The 26,934-nt window shown below is 35.8% G+C and overlaps 1 protein-coding gene across 4 annotated transcripts in view; it reads right to left on the reverse strand.

Moving 5' to 3' along the window:
• Nucleotides 1-26,934, reverse strand: part of CABCOCO1 (ciliary associated calcium binding coiled-coil 1) — a 114,886-nt gene that overhangs the window by 54,570 nt on the left and 33,382 nt on the right. For all 4 annotated transcript variants that reach the window (XM_037062700.1, XM_037062702.1, XM_037062701.1 and 1 more), the window contains one exon: nucleotides 24,721-24,793. In XM_037062700.1, coding sequence (XP_036918595.1) covers nucleotides 24,721-24,793 — 73 coding nt within the window. The remainder of the gene's footprint in view (nucleotides 1-24,720; nucleotides 24,794-26,934) is intronic.

The raw sequence follows: 26,934 nt of genomic DNA on the forward strand, positions 1-26,934 counted from the left end.
AGAATGAAGAAAGAAGAGCTGTAGAAACAGGACAGGAAGTAACTTTCTGTAGAAGACACACCCAATATACAGTGACCCAAATGGAAGAGAGCCGGGAGTAAAAACATGTCAGTCTCAGCCTTTTCTCACCCATTTCACCAACTGGTCCAGCTAGAAGTCAGAGGGTAAAGGAGGGGATTGGTAATTTCCATAAACTTTGGCCTTCTGAGCACGGAGTGGGCTAGAAAGGGTAGAAAGTGGATCTGAAGGGGCAAATGGAAGATAACCATTATACAGTGCAGTATGGGGAATATAATCAATAACATTGCAATGAGTATGGATGGTGCCAGCTAGGCACTAGACTCCTCAAGGTGATCACTTCATAAGCCATATGTAAATATCTAGCCACTGTGTTGTACACCTGAAACTAATATAACATTGTATGTCAATTATAACTGAAAAATAAATTTAAGAAATTACATCCAAGCAACAGAACAAATATTTAATGTGCAATTGTTTGTTCATGGTCTTTAAAATGTATTTAGGAACTAGTTATGTTCAATTATAATTGTTTTTTCCTAGATAACTAATTATGTGGAATAGGCGACTGCACACATTTTGTGTAAATGGAACGATTAAATATTCAGAACTTCAGCCAAAGAGTTTATCTTAAGAAATATTTCTAGTTTTAAAAATTTACATTTGTGCCACATTTATGCTCATTTGTAGTTAATGAACATATCGCTTTAAAACATTCATTATTTAACAAAGAATAATGAAGTACTTTCCCTTCTCTTTTCTCAATGTTGGCTGTTACTGAATATACAGGAGAGTGTCCATTTTCACAAACTAAGGGAAGCATACATATCTGGTTAGCCGTATTTATTTATTACATAAAAAAGGGCATCATGGGGTCCTTGGGTAGAAAGCATAAAGAAATGGCAAAGGTTGTAAAAGTGATGAATGATTTAAAATTACTTAGTTATAATGTTATTTACATCATCCTTTATGTTTTTAGAGACCACGTTTGGAGGGTAATAAAGTTAAACTCTGTTCTTTCGTTTGGCTAATCAATATTATGACATGGTACTTAACGTAAATGTGGTGTACACGGTCTTTCACTCAAGACTGTCTTTGGTGTCCCCAGGGACGAATTCAAAGCCTTCACAGAGGAAATCTGGGACAGCAGTCAATTAAGCATGGGGACATTAGGCCTCAGGTTTCGTGTCTTTAAAATGTGGTTACAGTGGTGCCTGCATCCTATGGTTGTGAGGATGACATGTGCTGATACTTCAAGCGCGTTGACAGTCCCTGGCATAGAGCAAATGCTGAACTAATTTAACTTCCCCCCGCTGTACTTGAGCCTGGACAACTCCTATGTCCCTTGATCTCCATAGCAGCTCAGAGGAGCCTTCGCATCCACTAATCCCCAGACTAGAGGAAGCTATACCTCTTTAGAGTAACCTTTTTTTTCTTTATAATACTTGGATTGTAATTATATGCCTGTGGGTTTATTAAATTAATGTCCATTTCTCTCACTAGACTGTTTAGCAGTCTTAGAAACTACATTTATTTTACTACCCGATGTCATATACAGATAGTACAAGTGATATTTACATACAAACTAACAGTAAGTTCTCAGTCTGGTACATATATCACATTTGTTTAATAAATATCTTGATTAATAAAGGTGGCAATAGACGTCAACCTGAAAATTACAAGCAACACTTAGAACTAGATCTGCATTTGGAAAACAGTGATCTTGAATCTGTAATTGCTCCTTACAGCAAAGCTTGTTGAACGTTAACTGCTTGGCATCTTTGCCCATCTGGAGCTGAACTGTGTATCTATCCCTGTTCCTGAAGCTAAACAGTGCACTGAATTCAGTATCTGCCTGGCCCATGCAGCAGAGGAAGCTGTATAGTTATCAGTAGTAAGCTTTGCTTATAAAGAGACTTAGCTTCACACACTTAAACACTTTTCTTTATAACTCTAGTCTGAGGTAGGAAGAATATACTGTTTTTCCAAATGAATGATTTTTATTTGCACAAGTCAAAATAAATTGAAATTTGGTTATATGATGAACAGATATTTATTAAGCACCTTTTATGAGCAATCTAGTCTAGGAAATGAGCCATTCATGTGGAGAATTTGAGTTTCCACAAGTATTAGAGGGGGCTTCTTTGGGAGTGAAGAGCAGGCCAGAGTGGGATGTATAGAAACAGCCTGACAGAGGAGAGCAGAAAATGAAAGATGAACAAGTGTGCATTTGGAGGGTGACTAAAATGTGGCATGAGAGATTTTAGCTACTGTTGTGAATGACGAGTGTATTAGTTATCTCTTGCTATGTAACAAATGTCCCCAAATTTGGCAGTTTAAAACAACACGCATTTAGAATCACTCTTCTGTGTGTCAGGAACCTGGGAATGGCTCAGCTGGGTAGTTCTGGCTCAATTTCTGTCACCAAGTTGCAGTCATGCCATTGGTCTGGCCACAGAGATATCAAGGCTCACATCAGGGAAGATCTTAGCTCACTCAAGTGGCTGTTGGCAGGCTACAGGACCTTGCCCAGCGGGCCTCTCCTGAAGCCTCTGGTATGCGCTTACCACATAGCAGCTGGGTTCCCAGAGTGAAAATGATTCAAAAGGGAGAGACAGCAGAAGAGGACAAGCCTCAAGGTAACCACAAGGTGGAAGCCACAGTTTTTTTTTATAACCTAAGCTTGGATGTGACATCCCATTACTTCTACTGTATTCTATTCTCTGGAAGCCAGTAACTAAGTCCAGCCTACATTCAAAGAGAGGGAAATTAAGCTTAGTCTCTTGAGAGGAGAAGTTTTCAATTTGTGTATATATTTTAAAAAGTGAGAGAGGAACCATGGAGGGACAGGAAGTACACAAATCTCTTTGTGATGCCTTATGTACTATGTCTGGGCTGACCTTTCGAAGAAAACTAAACATATAAGGGAGTCACAGTTGATTCTAGCTGCTAGGAATCAACTGTTGGTGTGTGCATATGTGTATGTGCCTGAGTGTGCATGTTTCAACCCCAAGGCAACCCTGCCATAGTCAGATGACACACAAACCAGCACTGCAAAGCATCATGCCCTGGTGTCCAATCCCAGTGGCAGTTTGCAGAGGAGGAATTTAGCATGGTCTAGAAAGTCAGGAATGGCTTCGAAGAAGCAGCAAAAGTTGCTCCAGATTTTAGATATTGCTATGTGGTATTTATTTAATACATTTTGCATTTTATTGACAAAAGATAATTCAAGTCAGATTTTCAGTACTTAAGTAGAGCAAAAATATCTGCATTCATTTGTTAGCAGATATTTGTGTATGTGTCAAACAAGCGAGCAAAACAGAACCAGAGACTTAGAAATAAAGAACTGATAGTGACCAGAGTGGTGGGGGAGGGGGATAATAGGGGGGAAATGGGAGGGGCAAGTCAAGGAACATGTATGAAGAACCCATGAACAAGGACAATAGGGCTGGTGAAGGACTGCATATGGGAGAGGGGTAGTGGTCAGGGCAGGGAGAGCAATGGGAGAAAAATGGGGACAACTGTGACTGAACAACAATAAAAAAATTTAAAATATGTAGGACAGAAAAACTTTCTCTGAATAATGGAGAATATCTCCCCCAAAGCAGTGGCACATGTATCTGATTCTGTGTGTACCAGCAGGCATGCAAATCTGGAAACAAGGGAAAGTAGGTTGCTGTTCCCGTCTAAATTCTTATTAGTCCAAAGCCATGCTCTGGGAGCTATGAAACTCCATATTCATCAGGTAAACTGGCCGCATTTGCTATGGTCATTAGCGCTTTAAGAAAACAGAAGAAATAAGCAACTTCAAAACAAAACAAAAGAAAACAAAAAAACCAATGTACCTCATCTACCCTTACAGTATTTTCTTGATCAAGCACAGAGTTAGTTTGCCACAGAAAACTTCGGTTTTTTCCCCTCTTCACTCCTATAGTGTCCATGGTGCTGATGCAGCTGCTTCATTTGCATAGGAAGTTGCTCGATTCTGTAGTCAGAATACCAAAAAGGTGGCCTATTTCTAAGCATGTTTATTCTCTTGCGAGTGACTCCTCACTTCTCTGCACAATGCACACTTACTTGCATATTCTTAGCCATCTGTCAAACACTCAGCAAGCCTTAAGGGTGGCCTACTAATCAATCTTGAACGCTATGGAAATATTGGTATATGGCCCAATATTGTAAAACTGTGATCAAAATCCTTTTAAAGAAAGTAATCAATAAAAATATATCACCCTACAGTCTTGCTTGACTTACGATTGATTACATAAATTTATTAACATTTAAGTCTGCATTCACTAAGACAGAGCTAGCTATACATTTATAGTAAATGACTTCCTAGTTCTCCATGCGCACCACTATAGCACTCCAAACATGATTTCCAGGCTGTAGAATGGAATCTATTTTATCATTTGACTAGTTATACTACCCAGAGTAAGACAGGCTCATCATACATTGTGGGCTTTACTACCAAGAAGAACATTCGGAAGCATACTTATGGGAAGAGTGGGGCAAAATAGTTTAAATTGGAATTGTCTTAGAAAATCCTAGAAAAATCTGGGATAGATGGTCACATATTTATAGATGACCTGGCTCAATCTCATAACCAATGTTTAAACAACTTTGCAAAATATCTTTCAACAAAAATCATGTAGTTAAATTTAAAATATGAAGGTATAACCTATTACCTCTCAATTCATTCAATGCCATGTATTAAGCACCTTCTGTTTGCCAGGGTCTGTGCTAAGAGCGGGTAGAATAAAAGTAAGGGAGGCACTTCATAACCTTTCCATTTCTGGATACATCCATTATTTAGAAAGTGACTGCATATACTAGTCAAAATTTTCCCCCAGAAGAGCCAACCTCTGATATTTGGTGTGCCATCTGGGAGTTATACAGACAAGACAAATCTTTTTTATTTTGCCAGACCTTTAGATTCGAAGACAGTAATTAAATCTTCTCTGAATTTTTTCTTCTTCAGAGGCCTCTGGTCCTGGAAAATCCAGGTTACTTTCCTGTGAACACATTTTGATTTGAGTATGTCCCTTTTCGAAGGTGGGTTGTTGAAGCTTATTTATTTAGTCTATTTTAGACATGTCTGGACTTTTTCTTTAAACTAGAAGCTTAGATTACTAAGGGATTCTGTTGAGTATGTAATCTATGTAATCACAGAATAGAGACAGATTCATTTTTCTTAGACTCCTTTCATCCCCCTATTTCTTGCCACCTATTAGTCAGGTAGTACCTTAAATAATACAGTACAGCCCTGTGGCTAGAGTCCTTGTTTTTTACATTTTATTGTGATCACCCTGAACATTTTGGCGATTTATTTAACTCATGAATAATAAAATGCTCATCCTCAAGTAACAATTAAAACTTCATTTACAATAAAACCTTTTGCTTTAGGGAAAAAGAATACAGCCTAATCACAAAATGCATCTCTTCAAAATAAAATGGACACTTTCCTAATGTTGTGCAATCTTTTAAAGTTAAATAAGCCAAGAAAAGAATGCCGAATAAGGAAAATAAAAGGAAATGGAATAAAACTCTGATAGGTTAAGTCCTTACTCTTAAAAAACAACTGCATACTGTGACACATGATGACTATAAAAATAGCTGCAGGACACACAGACAAGCATATAGAGAAAGCACAGATTGCGTGGTACACTATCAACATCGAGTGGCCACTGCCAACAACTTGATGTCGGTCCTTCAGGACCTACTCTCTATGCCTATAAACACGTGGATGTGAAAGTATAAACCACAATCACAACAGACACATTTAATAGTCTTTTTTTACTTAATTAACACAGTGTGATAACACTGCACCATAAGTACAATACTCTATGAGTACTCAATGATGACAGAATTATAACGAGGCACCACAAGCTTCTAAGACTTCTTTCTAATGATAGATATTTGGGTACTGCATCATTTGAGGTTTTTGCCTCTATTATAAACAAATGTATGCACCCATATTTCTGCCCATTTTACTGATTATCTTCTTGATTATCTCCTTAGGAGAGAATCAGAAAAGAAGTATAATATTTGTCTAAAAATAAACACATTTTAAAATTTGATATAGCATGCCTGACCGATCGTTCTTGAAAAGTTTACTAAATTTAGATTCTTACCATCAGCACATGAAAGTGCCGGTTCACCACACAAGACAATGTGTCATCATTTTAATTTCTGAGAATGTGGTCATTTTAATTTATTGAATAGTTTGCATTTCATTGAGTACTACAAAGAGTAAAAATATTTGCACCAGTTTATTGGCTATTTGTATATCTTCTCTTCTAAGTATGCTTTGTTAAATTTCCCACTGGCATAGTCACCTTTTTCTCGGTGATTTGTAAGAAATCATTATATAGAGTACTAAAACTATTGATGTTATTCCTATCATATATACTGTACATTTTGTGTTTACAGTTTGTTTGATTTTTTTATGGTACTCTGTTCCTCAAAAATAGAAGTTTTATATTTTGATGTAGTCAAAATATTAGTGGCTTCTGATAGATTAGTCTCAATTTATAATAGGCATACCCTTTATACATTAAACATTCCCAAGGCGGTCCATATGAAGTAAGACCATAATTAAAAATGACTACTCTAAGCATATTTTATTGTCACATCAGCATTTAATTTTCTAGTAATGGGTTTAGTAGTTGATATTTTAAAAGGTTAATTTAGATATTCGATCTATACATCAAAATAATATTCTCCAAACATGATGTTTTGGAATTAATCACTGAAATAAATTTTTCTTGTTTTCACATTGATTTATTTCACACAGTTATTGACAACAGGGTGATGTATGTAAAGTTGACTCTTGACCAACACAGGAGATTGGTTCCAAGACCCCTGAGGATACCAAAAGCCACTGAGGCTCAAATCCCTTATTTAAAAGTATAGAACAAAACAGAGAGTTTGCCCTCTCCTTCGGGATTCCCAATCATGAGCAGAAATTACTCTTTTATCTGTGATTAGTTGTATCTATAGTTGTAAAACCCAGAAATACAGAAGGCTAAGTGTGTATTTATTTTTATTTTTACTTATTTATATAGTTTAAAATTATTTATTTATTTTTAGAGAGAGAAAGGGAGAGAGAGAAACATCAGTGTGTGGTTTCCTATTGTGCACCCCCCACTGGGGACATGACCTGAAACCCAGGCATGTGCCCTGAAACCCAGGCATGTGCCCTCCAAACCCTTTTGGTTTGCAGTCCTGTGCTTAATCCACTGAGCCACACCAGCCTGGGCTGTGTATTTATTTTTAAAAGTCCATGTATGTGGATCCATGCAGTTCAAACTCATGCTGCTCAAGAGTCAACTGTTGTTCATATACAGAAAAAAAAGCCCGCAAAACAAGAAAAAATACCAGTAACCCAGATTTCAGAGCCCTTTGTGATTAGTCCCACCAGATGTAACTCTATAAATAGGAGGTATTTAATACTGAAGAAATAAGTAAAAAGTAATATTAGAGGAGGTACTTTTCCCCCCCTCTTTCCCTCCCTTCTTTCCTTCTTTCTTTCTTTGATTCCTTTGAGAGGTGTTCCTCAAACCGAGCTGTAAGGGAATAGTAGATTTGGGTTGGCAGAAAAAAGGATGGATAGTCTTTCAGGTAGTAGGTAGAACTTACTTCAAGGCAGAAATAGGCAGGAACCCTGTCATTATGAAACGACCAACATAAAACTCAATCAGAGAACCAGTCGCAGAGGAGCTGAGATTAACGCTAGTCGGCCAACGGATGGAACGATTTGAGTGACAGGTTCAAGAGTTTAGGTGCCGTATGATCTGTGATGGAAACCATCTTTAAATTATGCTCCTTCCATTTATCAATGATTTTACTGGACAAAGATTCCTTGAATTTTTCTTAAAAGATTTATATTTAGGGAGGGATGATTATTTTTCTGTGCTTTGGAGAAAAGGGACTAGGTTGAAGTTTGATAAATTGTACACCCAAGCGTCCACCAGTTTCTTTCAATGATGGATTCTAAAGTCCGTCAGTCACACATGCCAGGAAAGCAGACAGCGTTATTTTACACAACAATTTTTGATTCATTTTCCTTAGCAACACCCAAGGTGAGTAGGTCAAACTACAAGTGATGCACTGCATGACTTTCCCTTCCAGCAGTTTGCTAATACAATCATCCAACAAGAAAAAAAAAAAGCCTTTTCAAGATTAAAAACATCATTCGGATAAGGTTAGATTATTTTGATAGGTGCATCTCAAGGATACACTGAAGAGGAAAAAGATATCTTTACAGCCATGCTTCAGTTGCCTTCCTCCTCTCCAAAATACGATCACACACGCGATGTTGTTTTTCTGTTTTTTTCCCATAAAAGAGTGTTTCCACACGTCTCAGATTTTGTTTATTCAGAAAACCAAAACTTGGTAGTTTAAAGAAATAAAATAAAATTTATATTTCTACCTGATTATTTCCCTCTCAAAACCTAACAATTTTTAAGTACAGTGTCATTAACACCCATAATCTGTGTTGGTTTTGAAATAGAAAGAAGTATTTTCTTTGTTTTCACTTTAGGAATAAGTGCTCAGAACATAAAATTATATACAATTGACATTCACTGCTTTTAGAGAGGTCTACATTTTCTATATTTGCTGACTTTAAGTGGTATTATTTTAGGTTATGATAGGCTGCCAAAATAGGACTCTAGGCAAGGTAACTACTTAGGTATATTTATCATTCTCTTTAAATATCTAAGTTTATCACATTTATAATAATCATCTTCTCCTACAGTACCACTTGTGAAAACAGGGCCTCCGCCAATGGCTGCACAGGCTGCGCAATGGACAACTCCATTAACGACATAGGCTACAATGTGAGTGGTGCCCCCTGGAATTGTGCAGAGGAAGTTTGCGAGAAAGTGCTCATGTCATAAAGTAAAATTCTGACACATGTTAAGTATGCTGGCTTAAACCAAAATGAAACTACATCTGTTACACTTTGTTAATTAAGGAAACTATTAAAGCAGACAATCTCATGAGGTTATTTTACATCCAAACAAAAATATGTGTATATGTGTGAGTGTGTGTATTTAAATACTTAAAACCTTTGAAAATACAAATTATTCAAGATGTGATATGTTGTCACATTGGTGAAATTAAACTGAATAAATATTTTTAAATGTGCTATATATGCATAATTCATGATTTCAATTTTATTTTCTTAGGGAAAATTTGGGAGGTTATAGCACAACACCAGATTTTTACTCTATAAATGACTTTTCAGCTAAACCCAGTTTATACTTTAAATTAAAATATGGCATCAACATAGTTGTAAAGGATTTAATTTTATGGATCAAAAGTTCATCTATTTTTTTTTATTTGGTCTTTCATTTTTCTAAACACCCAGATAATATCTCTCTGCATGTCTGTCAATACATTAATATAGAAGCTTGTTTATACGTCTACACTTAATGTACAAAATGTACCTCAGTACTTTTGGAAAGAACTAGGGATCATTTTTACTATTGTGTAAGTAATACATGGAGAAATTCACATTATAAAAGATTAACATAAAAATGAAATATATAGAATAACGTCTCTCTTCATAGCTATTCAACTGTTACTTCTAATCCATTATCCAATGGTATGTCATGGTAATTAGTATAAACCCTCTTATTCCTTTTATTATCAGTTAAATACATATACTTGTTTATATGTTTTCCTGTTTATCTGCATTTAAAAATAAATGGAAAACCTACTCATATTGTTCTTCTGTATACTTTTCATTAAGAATATGTTTAAGAGCTTAACATAACCATACATGGGGATCTACTGAAATCCTTTTAAAGGCTAAATAAGTTTCTATAGCATAATTATACTTTATAATTGACCTTCCACAATTATTAGTTGTTATAAACCATGTTTTGACAAATATTTGTGTGTAAATAGCTTTATATAATATTGGTATATCCACAGGAAAGATTATTATAATTAGAATTTGAGGAGCAAAGTATATTCACGTTTGATTTTGCTAATCTGCTATCTGAAGTGGCTTTATAAATTTAATCCCCCACCAACCTCTCAACATGAGCTGAACTTCCTACCATCCTCATTAGTACTAGGTATTAATTAATCTTTTGCTATTAGCCAATGTTATACTTAATATTGGCTAATTTCTTCTTTTTGAAATTTATGAAAACACAAATGAATGGAAGCATATACTGTGTTCATGGGTTGGAAGGATTAACATCATCAAAATGTCCATACTACCCAAAGCAATTAATAGATTCAATACAAACCATATTAAATACCAATGTCATGTTTCACAGATATAGAACAAACATTTCAAAAATTTATATGGAATGGTAAATGACCCCAAGTAGCTACAGCAATTTCAAGAAAGAACAAAGTAGGAGGGATGACAATACCTGATATAAAACTATATTACAAGGCCACTGTAATCAAAACAGTCTGGTACTGGCACAAGAACAGACACATAGACCATAGGTGGCAAATATAAGGTGCATGGGCTGAATCTGACTCTCCACCTTGTTTTACCTGGCCCAGCACCTTGTTTCTACCTGGAAGCAGTGCTGAGCTCCTTGCCCCTGGCTAAGGAGTAGTTACATTTATACAGTCCTAAAGTTACATTTGGCCCTTTGAAGGCAACTGCAAGGCTGATGTGGCCCCCAGTGAAAATGAGTTTGACACCCTTGCTAGAGCCAGGAACATAAAAGAAAGAATAAATAGATGGGTATTTATCACAATAAAAAGCTTTTGCATGGCTAAAGAAAACATCAGAAAAATTAAAAGGAAAGCAATCATATGGAAAATAAATTTACAAATGATACCTCAGATAAGGATTTGATCTTCAAAATATATAAAGAACTTACAGAACTCCACTCCAGGAACTAACAACCCAATAAAAAATGGGCACACAGACACTTCTCCAAGGAGGACATACAGAGGACCCAGAGACATATGAAAAGATGCTCAGCATCACTAGCCATGAGAGAGATGCAAATTAAAACCACAATTCGATACTACTTCATACCGGTCAGAATGATCACCATTAACAAATAAACAACAAGTGCTAGCAGAATTGTGCAGAAAAGGGAAACCTAGGGCATTGTTGGTGGGATTGCAGACAGGTGCGGCTACTGTGGAAAACAGTATGGAATTTCCTCAGAAAACTAAATATGGAACTGCCTTCTGACCCACTGCTGGGATTATGCCCTAAGAACCCTGAAACACTGATCCAAAAAAGCCTATGCACCCTAATGTTCGTAGCAGCACAATTCACAATAGCTAAGTGCTGGAAGCAACCTAAGTGCCCATCAGTAAATGCATGAAGATACCGCTTTAAAATTTTTCAGTCTGAAGAAAAATTCTGCTTTGATTACAATTCTGCCTTGACAGTTATTTTCTTAGAACGGTTTGAAGTTTCCTTATTGTCTTTTGGCTTTCAATGTTTCTGTCGAGGAGTCAGTTGTCAATCTTACTATACTTAGAAGGAAAAATACATTGTTTTCCTCACCAACGCTGGTTTTAAGAGATTTTCTACACTTTTTAATTTAAAAAATTTAAGGCTTTATTATTTTAGAGCAATTTGTTTTGCAGCAAAAATTGAGGAGAAAGTACAGCGATTTCCCAATGGTATGGTATGGCATGTCCCTTGCATCACATATGCATACCACCCTCCATTATTAACATCTTTCACGAGAGCAGTATATTTGTACCTGAGAAACCCACATTTACACATCAGTCACCCAGAGTCCACAGGTCACATCAAGGCTAACTCTAGGTGTTGTACATGCCATGGGTTTGGACAAAAGTATAATGACAAGTACCCATATCATTATGGTATCATAATAAGTATTTTTACTGCTGTAAAAAATCCTTTGTGCTCCCCCTATTTATCTTATTAACCTCTTTCCCCCTCCCTCAACCACTACACACACTCCTCTTTTTACTGTCTCCCTAGATTTGTCTTTTCCAGAGTGTCACGTAAGGAATCACACAGCATGTTGTCTTTTAAGGTTGGCTTCTTTCATTGGATAATATGCATTGCAGGTTCCTTCACGTCTCTTTATGGTTTCGTAGTTCATTTCTTTCTAGCACTGAGTAACATTCCATTGTCTGGATACATTACGCAGTATTCACCTGTTCATCCACTGATGGACCTCATGGTTGCTTCCAAGTTTTGGTAAGTTTGAATAAAGCTGCTGTAAACATCTGTGTGCAGGTTTTCATAAGGACACACATTTTCACCATCTTTCAGTAAATATCAAGAAGCAGGACTACTCGATTGGTGGTAAGAGTATGTTTTTCTAAGAAACTGTCTTACGAAGCCGTTGTTCCATTTTACATTTCCTACTTGCAATGAATGGGAGTTCCTGTTACTCCACATCCTTACCACCATTGGGTGGTGTCACTGTTCCAGATTTTGGCCATTCTAAGAGGTGCATAGCTGCATCCCATTGTTGCTTTAATTTGTATTTCTCGGATGACATGTGATGTGGAGCATCTGTTCAAATGCTTTTTGGCTATCTATATATCTTGGTGAGGTGTCTGTGAAGGTCTTTGGCCTATCTTATGATCAGGTCTTTTCTTAAAAAAAAAAATATTTTATTTATTTATTTTTAGACAGGGGAAGGAAGGGAGAAAAAGAGGGAGAGAAACATCAATATGTGGTTGCCTCTCATGCTTCCCCTACTGTGTGGACCTGGCCCGCAACCCAGGCACATGCCCTGACTGGGACATTGAACCATGACCCATTGGTTTGTAGGCTGGCACTCAATCCACTGAGCTACAGCCACTGGGGCTGTTTGCTTTTTATTTGTCGAGTTTTAAGAATTCATTGTATATTCTGGATAACAGTTCTTTATCATATGTGTCTTTTATAAATATTTACTCCCAGTTTGTGGCTTGTCTTTACATTCTCATGATATTCACTGGCCCATCAGAGAAGTTTTTAATTTTATTGACTTTTGGCTTATCAATTATTTCTTTCATGGATTACACCATTGGCATTGTATCTCAAAAGTCACTGTCATACCCAAGGTCATCTAGGTTCTCTACTATGTCATATTTTAGGAGTTTAATAGTTTTCTATCTTACAATTAGGTTTGTGATCCATCTGGAGTTAACTTTTGTGAAAGCTGTAAGATCTGTCTCTAGATTTATTTTTTTGCATGTTGATGTCCAGTTGTTCCAGCATCACTGGTTAAAAAGGATATGTTTGATTCATGGTATTACATTTGCTCCTCTGTCAAAAATCCATTGAGTATACACAGGTGGGCAATAGTAGCTTTACCACTGTGAGTATGCAAAACACAATCTATTCTTGTACTGTTTATTAATTATTGTATTATATATTTGTATTACAACTATACACCTACTTTTGTCCACTCCTGTATTTATGGATTTATGGGGGCCTATTTCTGGATTCTTTATTCTGTTCTATTGATCTATTTGCTGATTTTTGTTTTTTACCAATACCACACTATCTTGATTATGGTACCTTATAGTAAGTCTTGAAGTTGGGTAGTATCAGTCCTTCAACTTTGTTTTCTTCTTCAATATTGTGCTTGCTGTTCTGAGCCTTTCATCTCTCCATATAAACTTAAGAAGGAGTTTTTCAATACCTATAAAATAACTTGCTGGAATTTTGATTGTGATTGCATTGAACCTATGTGTCAAGTTGGGGAGAACTGATGTCTTGACAATATTGAGTCTTTTCTATCCATGAACATGTAACATCTCTCCATTTATATAGTTCTTGTTACATTTTGTTCATCAGAGTTTTGTAGTTTTCAAATAGATATTGTACATATTTTGTTAGATTTGTAACTAAGTATTTCACTTTGGGGATGCCAATGTAAATGGTAAAGTGTTTTTAATACAAAATTCTACTTGTTCATTGCAGAATATAGGATAGCAATTGACTTTTGGTATATTAACCTTGTATCATGCAACTCTGCCATAGTCACTAATTCATTCTAGATTTTATTTATTTTGTAAATTCTTTCAGATTTTCTACATAGACAGTCATGTCATCAGCAAAGACAGTTTGATTTCTTCCTCCCAAGTTTATATAACCGTTATTTCCTTCTCTTATGTTATTAAATTAGCTAAGACTTGTGGTGTGATGTTGAAAAGGGGTGGCAGAGGAGACATCCCTGCCTTGGACCTGATCTTCCTGGGAGAGCTTTGAGTTCCTCGTTGTTAAGTAATGGCAGGGGTTTTTTTATCTATCAATATTCTTCATTAACTGAGGAAGTTTACCTTTACACCTAATATGCTGACAGTTTTTTGTCATAAATAGGTGTTGGATTTTGTCAAATGCTTTATCTTTAGCTACTGATGTGATCATATGATTTTTATTTTTTAGCCTGTTGTGAAAAATTGCATTAATTGATCTTTGAATGTTGAATAAGCCTTGCATACCTGGAATAAATCCCACTTGGTCATTGTTGGATGCAGCTTGCTAATATTTTGTTGAGCATTCTTGCATATATGGTCATGGGAGAGATTGTTCTACAGTTTTCTTGGAATGGTTTTGTCTGATTTTAGTGTTAGGGTAATGCTGGCCCCATTGATTAAGTTAAAAATTATTTAATCTGCTTTTATCTTTTGAAAAAGATTGTAGAGAACTGGTATGATTTTCTCCTTATATGTTTGTTAGAATTTACTGATGAACCCATCGGAGCCCCCTTCTTGCCCATCTGAATGATAATAATAATTTATTTAACTTCTTTAGTATATATAGGCCTTTTCACACGATCTATTTCTTCTGTGAGTTTTGGCAAGCTTTATCCTTGGAATTGGTCCATTTCATATAGGTTATCAAATTTCTGGGCATAGAGTTGCTCACAGCATTCCTTTATTACCCTTTTAATGGCCATAGGATCTGTAGTGATGTCCCCTCTTTCATTATTTATATTATTAATTTGTGTAGTCTCTGTTTTTTTGGTCAGCCTTGCTAGAAGCTTACTGATTTTTTTCAAAGAACAAGCTTTTGATTTCATTGCTCTTCTCTATTGATTTCCTGTTTTCAATTTTATTGATTTCTGCTCTAATTCGAATTATGGCTTTTCTTCTGCTTACTTTGAATTCGATTTGCTCTTTTTTTCTAGTTTTTTTAAGGTATAAACTTAGATTATTGATTTTAGATTTTTCTTTTTTTAATACATTCTATGCTATAAATTTTCCTCTATCTCCTTTTCCTGTATCCTACAAATTTTGATAAGCTGTGTCTTCATTTTTATTCAGTTCAAAATATTTAACATATTTCTTGAGATGTTTGATTTGACCCAATGTTATGAGAAGTGTGTTGTTTAATCTCTGTGCATTGTGGGTTTTTTCAGTTATATTTCTGTTATTGATTTTTTATTTAATTCCACTGTGGTCTGAGAACATTGTATGATTTCTGTTCTTTTAAATTTGTTAAGGTGTGTTTTATGGCCCAGAATGTCTTAGTGAATGTTCCACATGAGCTTGAGAAGAGCATGTATTCCACAGGTCTGGTTGGACTAAGTAGTCTATAGATGTCAATTACACTCAGTTGATTGATGGTGTTGTTGAGTTCAACTATGTCCTTACTGATTTACTGCCAGCTAAATCTGCGCACTTCTGATGGAGGGGGACTGATATCTCCAACAATGATAGAGGAGTCTTCTATTTCCCTTTGCAATTCTGCCTCACATAGTCTGATGCCCTGCTATTTGTCATGTACACATTACATTTGTTTCTTCTTGGAGAATTGACCCTTTCATTCTTATGTAATGTCCTTCTCTAGATCTGATCATTTCCCTTGCTTGACGTTTGCTCTGTCTGCAATCAACATAGCTTCTCCTGTTTTCTTTTGATTAATGTGAGTACTGTGTAATTTCCTCCATCCCCTTACTTTCACTTTACATGTGCCCTTATATGTAAGTGGGTTCCTTGCAGATAACCTATAGTTGGGTTTTGCTTTTGGATGCACACTGAAAATCTCTTTATTGATGCATTTAGACCATTGGCTTTGAGAGTGACTATTCTTATGGCTGGATTAGTATCTACCATATTTGTTAGTTTTCTGTTTGTTGCCCTTGTTCTTTGTTATTGTTTTTGTCTTCTGCTCTTTTTCTGCCTTTTTCAGTTTTAATTGAACATTTTATAGGATTCCATTTTTTTCCTTTCTTAGTGTATCAGTTATACATCTTTTTAGCAATTTCCCTAGAGTTTGCAACATCGTTTACAGATAGTCCAAATCCAATTTCCAATGATACTTTCTTGCTTCATGGGTAGTGTAAGGCCTTTATAACAAAATAATCCTATTTTCCCTCTTCTCTGTTGTATCATTGTGGCCATTTATTTCCCTTATACATTTTATATATACATATACACATACATACATACATACATACATATTGGTATTAATATTTTGAACACATTGTTTTGCATAACATAATTTAGGAATAAGAAAAATAAAAGTTTTAAGTTTACCTTTGGTTATTCTTTCTTTGATGTGTTTCCTTATTTGACATAGTAAAGTGTCTCACCTACATCATTTTCTTTCTTTCTAAATAACTTGTCTTAACACGTCCTGCAATGCAAGTCTACTGGCAGCAAATCACCTCAAGCTTTGTCTGTCTGAGAAAGTATGTCTGTTTCACTTTTAAAGGGTAATTTTGGAGGGTACAGAATTATAGATGGTGTCTTATATTTTCCTCTCAAAACTAAATATTTCATTCCACTCACTTCTTGCTTGCAGGGTTATTGAGGAGAATTGGGAATGTAATTAATATATTAGTTCCTCTATATGTTTTTATTCCCTCTTGCTTCTTTCAGGACTTTTAATCTTTGATTTTTGTATAGTTTGATATGCCTAGGTGTAATTTTGGGAGACATTTATCTCCCCTGGTGTTCCTTAAGCTTCCTGGATCTGTGGCTTGGTGACTGACATTAATTTGGAGCAATTTTCAGTCATTATTGCTTCAGATATTTTTTTCTGTTTCTTTCCTTCTGCTTCTGATATTCCCAATATATGTATGTTAAAAACCTGTTATAATTGTCCCACATTCCTTGAATAGTGTGTTTTATTTATTTCCAGTATTGTTGTTTGCTTGAGAATTCAATTAATAATATCCTCTAGCCTAGAAATTCTTTCCTTGGCTGTGTCCATTCCACCAATAAGCCCATGAAAGTCATTCTTCATTACTCTTACTGATTTTTAAAAATCTTTAGCATTTCTTTTCAGTTCTTTCTTAGGATTTCCATCTCTCAGCTTGCATTTGCCTCCATTTCTTCTGTGATGTCTACTTTACTCATTAGAACCTTTAGTTTATTAATCATAGCTGTTTTCAATCTCTCCTCTTATAATTCCAAGATTCCTGTCAGGCTCACTTCTTGATCCATAAATTGTTTTAAGGTTTGCTAGCTCCAATACTTTCAAATATTTAAGTCTTTAAAAAAACCCTGCCCAATTTTTCTAGCTCTTTTCAATGGAAGTTTGGGACAAAATTACAGCTTTCCATTATTAGATATGTCTATGATCATGAGATATGAATTTCTTGATGAATTAGACTTATTTTTAAGTTTGGTATGAGGTAGGAATTTAAGGTTTTTTCATCAAACATGTAGCCAATTATCCCAGCTTATTTTTAAATGCCAATTTTCTAAATACCTGTAAATGTTATATGCAAGAAATACACATATCCATGAGTTTAAAAATTCATATGGAAGAAAAAATGATCTATTACATATAAACTATATAATCAACCAAATATTGAAGAAGAAGAAGAACAATGAGAAGGCACAGCCATATCAGATAACAAGACATTCTATAAAGCTATGGCAATTAAAACAGTATGGTATTCAGACAGGAACTGGCAAATAGACCAATTGGGTAACTGATCAAAGATGAGACAACCTGAGCATAAATAAGAATAGCAATTAAAACAAATGTGGGCCATTAGTCAAAATCTGTCTTAGTGTCTTTTTCTTGCTATAACAAGTTATCACACACTTAGTGGCTTAAAATAACACAAATTTAATATCTTACAATTCTGCAAGTCAGAGTCCTTCATGTAACATGCTGATAGGCCCACATTCTAGGGGCTGCAGGGGATCGTCTGTTTCCCTGCTCTATCCACTGCTGGGACCTGACCGGATTCTTTGGCTCCTGTCCTATTCCTCTTTCCTGAAGGTGAGTACTCTAGCACATTCCAATTTCTGTCCCTCTCTCTGACTGAGTCTCCTTCCTTGTCTTTTCTCTTATGAGTCTTACGATTAAACTGAGCCCATTGGATAATACAAAATAACCTCCCCATCTACAGTCTTTTAATTTAGTCACATCTGCACACCTTTTGCCCTGTGAGGTTACATATTCACAGGTTCCAAGAATTAGTATGCAGGCATCTTGAGGTGGAAGATCAGTTTTGGAGGATACTAAAAATCCAACTTATCACTTGAAAACTATTTTTTAAGAAGAAGAACCAAGCACTTATCCTGTCTTTTCGATATGAACTATATCTCAGTTTAGTAAAAACATGAAGAGCAAAGTTTTTATTTGTAAAAACGTCTATCTCGTAAATTAAAAAAATTAACTAAACAGAATATCACCACTTTTTAACCCTTAATGAACTGATAGGTCTAGCCAATCATGATCAGCGGTTCCTGAGATCACACAACAAAAGAAAAAAAATCACACATTATTGCCTCCTAATAAAATGGTCCAAAACCACTTATAGATTGCTCTTGCTCAACATCTGAACTGAAATCTGGTCAATTTTTCAACCTTAACAACCCATTTACTAGAAAAATGGGAGACAGAGGACCATGTTAACGACACCATAGGAATGCAATTAGCAAACCAAGCTGTGGGAAAGTCTGGAGGACAGACGGTGTGGTTTCTCCAGCAAGTAAATTCCAAGGAAAGAATAAAAACACACAGTAACCCTATACATTAAAAAGATTCAAGAAGCTAATTGCAATGTAGGTGTTTTGCTTGGATGCTACTTCAAACGAAGAAACCAAAACCAAAACACAATCCAGTTTTAAGATAATCAGGGGCTTTTGATCATTGGTTGCACACTTGATGATATTAAAGAGTTCATTTAACATTACTATATTCCAGTCATATTAAAATATTTAACAATTATTGCCATTAGTTCCAAACTGGAGAATACAGGTAATAGATACATATGTTCCACAATAATTTTTTTTTAATTTACTTGGTAAAGTGCCACAATTATAACATTTTGCTTGTAACCACCTTAAGTGTACAGGTTAATTTAGAGTGACATGATATCCTCCTAAAATTGAATATTCTTTCTTTTTAAAGACATGCAGGTTTTGGGGTTTTTTTTAGATTTTATTTATTTATTTATTTTTAGAGGGGAAGGAGAGAGGGAGAGAAACATCAGTGTATGGTTGCCTTTTGTGCATCCCCTGCTGGTAGTTAGCCTGCAAGGAACCGCCCTGCAACCCAGACATGTGCCCTGACTGGGAATCGAACCGCAATCATCTGGTTCGCAGGCCCGCGCTCAATCCACTGAGCTACGCCAGCCAGGGCAAAACTGAATATTCTTAACTGGAAACACGTTTGTCTCTCCATTCACTCAGAATTTAAGAAAAATATTTTCTTTACTAAAACTACTTTATTTTCATTGCATCATTTTTTCACATTTTTGTTAGGTTCATACCTAACTATTTCCTGGATTTCATCATTATCAATGTGACCTTTTTCTAGTGGCTTAATACTAAAATATAGAGAAATGATCATTTTATTGTTGTTTTCATGTCATACAACCCACAAACAATGGCAGGTTTGTGTGCTATTTTGCAGTAATTTTCCTCGTCTTCTACTTTTAACTTCTTTTTTGTTTTATAACATTGGCTAGAAACTAAATAGCAATAGTGGATAATAATAATCAAGTAGGTATTTTAAAGTTTTCATGAAAAAATTTCTAATGAGTTTCCTGAGTTGATATATTTTATGACTCGAGTGTAATTCTATATACTGATTAACTAGTCTTTTTAAAATCAGAAGTTAATGTTGAATTTTATTAAATGCTCTTCCATATCTATTGAGAGGATGACTTGTTTTTTCTTCTCTTAATTTGACAATATAATGTAAAACATTCATAAATGCCCCAGTTTTAAACCATCCTTCCAGATCTGGAATACGCCTTATCTGAACACCTAATCCTCCGCTATGTTTCATTTCCTAATATTTTATTTAAGATTGTTGCATCTGTTTTCATAACTGAGATTGCCCATAACTCTGCATTATCCTTTTCCATTTTTATTATAATTCATTATCAATTTATAGCATTTCTGAGGATTATACTAACTTCAAATGAGTTGAAAGCTTTCTATCTCTTATCCTCCATCGCAATTCATAAAAGGGAATTATCTACGAAATTTTGGTAAAAGTGGCCTATAAAACCTTCTAGGTCTGATGCCATTTTTATGCACATATTTTTCAGTATTTTGTATGGTCATCATTCATTCTATTAAGATTTTCTGCATTCTCGCAAGAAAATAATGATAATTAATGGCTCCTTGATATAATCTTTTTTACATTTTCAAATCTATCAACATAAAATTGTACCTGTTATTCATTACGTTTCAACTCATATTTTAAATTTCTAAGATCTCTATTAGTTCAGTTTTTCAAGAAGATAATAAAATTTCAAACTTTTCTGAAACTATTCATTGGTTGTTGACATTTGCTCCCTTAACTCTTCCTTAGCTGTACCTGATCTGTTTGTCGAGTTTCATGCTTCTGTATGTTTTTATTTTCCTCAACTGTTAGATGATTTGGGGGCTGGCAGCTTATCTTAGCATTAGATGACTCCAGTTCACGAGTCTGGGCACATTTGTTTCCCATAGCTGGATGACGGTAATTAGGTGTGCCAGTAGCATACATGTAGCATGTATTTGTTGGCTCTCCTGAAGGTCAGTAGCCACCACAGAACTGCTCTCCTGTTGGATGTCAATGTCTGCACTGGTTTCTTTAGCTTGGAGCAAATACTGCGGAGTTCCAGTGCTCTGGTCAAGCACCAGAGGGTGAAGGGGCTGAATAATGCAGTTGCTCCGAAAGCAGTTTCCTACTTGCTTTCATTTTTTCCGTCTAAAGCTTTCTCCCATTTTCATATCAATTGAGGATACCTAAGAAAGCTTCATTAACTCTTTATCATCTGTGTACATATCAGCCTATGGATTCATCTAATCAATTGCCTATCATTTTAGATATCATAAAGTGCCTCGTTCAATGGATTTTGAAAATTTTGGTCTTATGGGGTTATGGATGGAAGAAGAGTTGTGTACACGTTTACTTCACTCCTTTGATAAAATCCCTCTTCTGTTCTGCAAAATTTCTTTCTGCTTCTTTTAGGTATACATATATCCTGTTAGCCATTCAATATGGCCCACTTCAGTCTTTTAATAACATTAACCAGGCGTGGACACAGGACACGGGCGCAGCCAGTAATATCAGCACTGTGAGGAAGGACCTCTGTTCTGGAGCTGTTAAACTGGAGCTGACTGTGTCGTGTCTCCTGCCAGTTGGAGGAAGCCAGTCTGCAGTAAAAGGGAGTTTTAGAGGTGAAAGAAAACTAGGATGAGAGAATGAGACACATGCATTCGTAATAGACACCCTCTCATGCACATACACACTTAATAACTTTGTTTCACCACTTAGGTCCAGTTAACCCTGGTCTAGCTTACCACATGTGTTTACCAGGTATTTTGAGCAGAATTTCTTTCATTTCCCCCACCCCCCAAATTATAATACACTGTCTGGCTAACTCATTTATGAACTTGAGGTTTCCTATTAGATTCCATTTGTTCTTATAAGCCCCCATGAGCCGTAAATCTATAGGTTAGATGTTCCGTCTTTGTCTTCTATTTGTTCCCATGGGACTGTAACATTTGGTGTCCTATATTGTAATTACCTACTTCTTCTTCTCTCTCTTTTCATCAGAGTGTGAATTCCTTGAGGACAAACATTGCTGCTTGTCACTGTGTACACCTGAAACTCAGTGCAAGGCTTAAACATAATAGGAACTCAGTAACATGTTCGGAAACAATAAAGACACAATTGTATAGCGGCAACATCTAATTTCAGTTGATGTCTGAGAGTAGATGCTAGACAATGACTTGGGGTGTCTGCTCCGAGTTCTTGATCATCACCTTTGTTAACATCCAACAGAGTTCTTTGTGTGATTTATTAAATATTTCTTGTAGTTTTTACTTAACAAAGCAAAAGACAGCAATTTCTAGGTTTCTGGGAGGGGGGCTCAGGCCAAGGAAAATATATATATCCCCTAAAGAGATTCTGGTTTACTTTCAATTCTTATGTCAGAGAGACTGTGAGCTAACTGCATTATCATAACAACAGACTTGGAGAGCTCCTGAAAGGTAGACTTCATCTCCTTAAATAGAGTGATGTTCATGTACTTTATCTACTCTGGTGACTGCAACTATAGGCATTTACTGCTTATGTATTCTGATACATTGTATCATTACCCCAGCTCATTCTGGTTGTTCACTGCCTTTTTCAACATATGGAAACTGTAAGCCACTGAATAAATGACAAAACATGTTGATCATAAAATTACATCTAGTAAAAAGATTTCTAAATTACAAAAAATTCTCAGGTTAAGAATAACGATTTACTGAAATGTGCCTTCTTTGGTCTAAGAATAACATGAAATTTCTCAAAGAAAATGAGTAGAAATAGCTAGAAACAATCATTCAATTAAAAAACAAAAAAATCAAACTAAAACCAAAGTAGGAGCATTATTTGTATTCTTCATTAAAATTAGTATTTATTATGTATTCTTAGAGGTGATTTATGTGTTTTGTTCTAATCTTCCATCCACAGTTTAAAAACGAAATTCTACCAGTTACTTAACTTGAATATTTGCCTGACAGGCAAATTCGGACCATCTGTGCGGTCATCGAGTGGCCCTTGTTTGGGCCCCAGGGCACTGAGGTCAGCATGAACAATCACATTGGTGGGGAAGGCTCCTGCCTCTTCCATGAAGGGTTTTTAATTTCATTAAAACAGATATCTGCACCCAGAGTTACCAGGCAATTCTAAAATGCCACAAAATATTATATTAGAGTAACTGCTTTAGTTAATCCTTTAAAATTCCATGAGAGGTCTAATTCAGGAAGACCTGCTATCTCTTCCTTCAAGATGATTTTTATAGTTCAGATGAGCTTGGGGGAAATACAAAAGACAATGGTAAATAAGGGAGCCAATCCCTGTCTATTTTTCCATTTTATCTTTCCAGAAGAATAAATGTCACCTAAATATATCCTTAGGACAGAGAAGAAAGGCATGATTGTGCAATTAACAAAGGGAAAGGGAGTTTCATGACATTTGTTTCTTGATAATCCTAAATCTCTGCTTGTGCTTCTGTTGAAGCCACTGCCGCTTCCGCGAAGCTGTGCTGAGTGGACGACGGGGCACTGGACGCCCCACTGACCCCCACTGCGATGCTGAGGCACTGAATGATGTGATTCTCAATGGAAACGCTGCCAGTGAAACTTCGTCAAGTGACATTTAATTTAGGCTACAAGGACACTGCAAAGAAGACATTTTAAGGAAACCCTAAAGCAAAACAGTTGCTGGTTTTCCTTCAGCTCATTTTCAAAAGGGCACCATTAAAAACAAACACCCAAGTGGAGGGTAAGGTGGCTGACGTGTTTGTGAAGCAAGCAATTTATAAACACCAAAACAATGACCCTCTGAAAGGCCGGACAGCTGGCAGATTCCATCTGGTTCTTAATATCAGTAAAATATAAAGATAACATAATATCCCCCTGTTAACTGTTTATTTCTGAACATAGCCACTCCTATCCCTTATACTTCTAAGCAATGTAGCCTCCTGAAGTAGTAGAATACCTAAAAAGCTCTTTTTTTATGGCATTTTTAGCCTCCCCAAAGGCGTTGCCTTACACACAATTCATTTCTGGTCCTTCCAGAGGTGTGATTATTTGTAAGGCTGTTCAAAAGTGTGCCCAGGAAGACCACTGAGCATAGAACGGCTATTCTATGCATCGTCACTGAATCACTTATGTAGTGTTAGTTGAGGGATTACTACATCCTGCATTATACCGTATGCTGTGGTAGATCCTTTTCTTCAAGCAAATAATAGTCAGGTTGTATTGACCATATTACCAATGCACATAACACAATACACATGTATGTGCTTATTGGTGTGGAAAAGTAGCCAATTTTCAGCAGAAAGAATTAATCGGAATAAAATAATGGAATGTGATTGAAGAGTGTGCCTAACCCTTCCTGTGAGATGTGATGCAATTAAAGAAGGTTTGTTTCATTGAGGAAGTGAGATTTGAATTAGGCCTTAAACGAACAGACTGAAAATAAATGTGAAATTAGAAGAGCTTTAACTGAATTAATTTATCTCAGTTTTCCCGATTGTATTTCTATGAAGACATGCATCCCCTACCCAACTGAGCTTTGTCGAATAATCAGTCCATAAATACATAAAGTATACATGATTAACAATGCTTTTAATGCCAAAAGACAGCTTATTTTCTTAATCCGAAGATCACTTTATGTAATTATTCTTTTGGTAAACCACGAGTTGGTTATATGAACACTTGAGTGATCTTGACAAGAACTTGCTTTAAGCAGTTAAAGATCCAGATGCTGATCAGCATGCATTATGGGATCCAGCGTAATTAGTTCCATCTAGATACGTTACTCACCTCAGTTCCTATCACAATTTCTTTTCTGGTAGAGTAGAACAGAAATTCATACAGCTTGTAGTGTTGAAATAAGCTGAAATAGAAAATGAATGTGCAACTGTGATAAACTTATTTCAGGGAAAAAAAGCAAACACGTAAGAGTGTTTATTAAAGGTAAGCTCTTCCCATTGACTGAGCTAAAGACATTAAACACTACCGTGGAGTTAACCAGCTCCTTCATTACAAAATGAATTGGGAACAAATTAATTTTATTTATAAATACTAAGAAATTAAAGGTTTACTTTTTCAGACATTGACAGTATAGCACAGTATCTAAAATAATATCAGTAAATTACTCATGATACGTAGATAGGCTTGGGATAAGGGAGTAATTATAATTCAACTTGACATTTCCTGGCTTACAACTAAATAATACACTGTCCCTAAATAATACAAAAGCTTCATATTATTTTTCATATTTGCTCCAAACTGGAGTCAGTTTCTTCTGGTATGAATGGCACTGAAATTCTATAGTCTGCTTCTATATCAATTACTTCTTCTCCCATTCTAAAACTGTTTTGAGATTAAATTAATCTCAATAACTCCTAAAATGTGATACAATGTGAATTGAAATCTATTTAGAAGATGTCTAATTTTCTTGTAGAATAGTTGGTCACATACCAAAGAGAGGAATTAATTTCAGAAAGATAATTTTTCAATTCCTACCCTAAAGACCAAGTGGTCAGTGTCTAAAAATTATGAAGAGCCAAAAATATATATGAGTTTCTTAAACATATATTTCTAGTAAGTTTAAAGATCTCAGCAATGTATTATTAAAAGTTAAAATTTTACTGAAGGGCTGACTTGTAATATCCTGTTTGTGATAATATTTGAATATTTCTAATTCTCTTCCTGCTGGTTGGGAAAATTAATAGACTCATAATACAGCAAAATGCCCAAGAACAAAAAATTGTCTTAGTGGTTTCTCTTTCACTCTGGTGCCTTTTGCTATTTAAGAAAATTGATTTTAATATAACTGAGAAATTAACATTTGCAAAATGTAGCTACAGAGCATGTATAATAATGGCTTCTTCTGAATGCTGTAATGGATCAAAGTTTCAATTCATTTGAAATCAATGAAGAAATCCTCGGGCAGCTGAGTCTCTTTGAGTTATATTTGCAGTTGATCTCACTACTAACATATTCCATTAAAAAGTGATGGGTGTGCAGACTCACTTATTGTATTTTTTTGTGGGGGGCAAAACTCTAACACATTCAAATTAGTCATCAACATTCGGAAAATTAACTTAGCTTTTTACATTACTTTGATTTGTTGGCGAAAAAATACATCAAGATTAGTGAAGTTTGATAACTCCATGAAACAAAATAAATTCAAATTCTCCCTCCCTTACATTGCTTACCTAGAGAAAGTTGCAAGGTTAAAAAGATTACACTGACAATAACTGATTTGAGTAGAAAAATTAAAAACTGTATTTTGTAAATAGTTTGGCTTTGTCTCAGAAAATTAGTATAAAATTTTTCTTTCTCCATCTTGAAATTTATTTGTGAGTCTTCCTTCCAGAAACTTCATAATCCTTCATTGATTCTCATTGCATATAGTAATTAGACTTTCCCATACCAACAGGGAAATTCATGCCTGAGATGCCGTGGTCAAAGATGCAAGGTTGGGGCAAGGCCAGGACAAGAGTGAGAGAGAGGAGGGGAGAGAGGCACATCACTCAGGGGCAGGTCAGGTTGTCTCCATTGCCCCACACTGCACCTTGGTGGGGGTGCCTTAACCTCCCTGAGGCACACTGGCTGGCCTTCCTGGGGAGCCAAAGATACCTCTGCTATGAGAGTACATTTCCTTCCTCTTCCTTTAGACTCCCGGCTGACTCAAACCCACAGACTATTTTTGTCAAACATGTTGACTTAGACATTAGTCAAAAGGAAAATACCCAGAATGAGAAGGGGTCAAGGCATCTGGCTCCATGCCAGAAAGTGTGCTACCCTGTTGTGCACAAAGGAGCACTGTCCATTGTCTTACAGTGTGCATATGCCTCTGCACACTGCCTTCACCCAGTGCCCAGGGAGCGGGCAGAATACACGGAAGTGTACTTGGACTGGGTACACGCACATGTCTAAATGATGTCTTATAGTCAAGAGCTGCGGGAGTATTTATATTTGCATTTGTATGTTATCCGATGTTTACAACTGTACAAATTGTATAAGAAG

The sequence above is a fragment of the Sturnira hondurensis genome, unplaced genomic scaffold, assembly GCF_014824575.4.
Source record: "Sturnira hondurensis isolate 20B ecotype Veracruz unplaced genomic scaffold, ASM1482457v3 Scaffold0014302, whole genome shotgun sequence".
Classification (NCBI taxonomy): Eukaryota; Metazoa; Chordata; class Mammalia; order Chiroptera; family Phyllostomidae; genus Sturnira; species Sturnira hondurensis.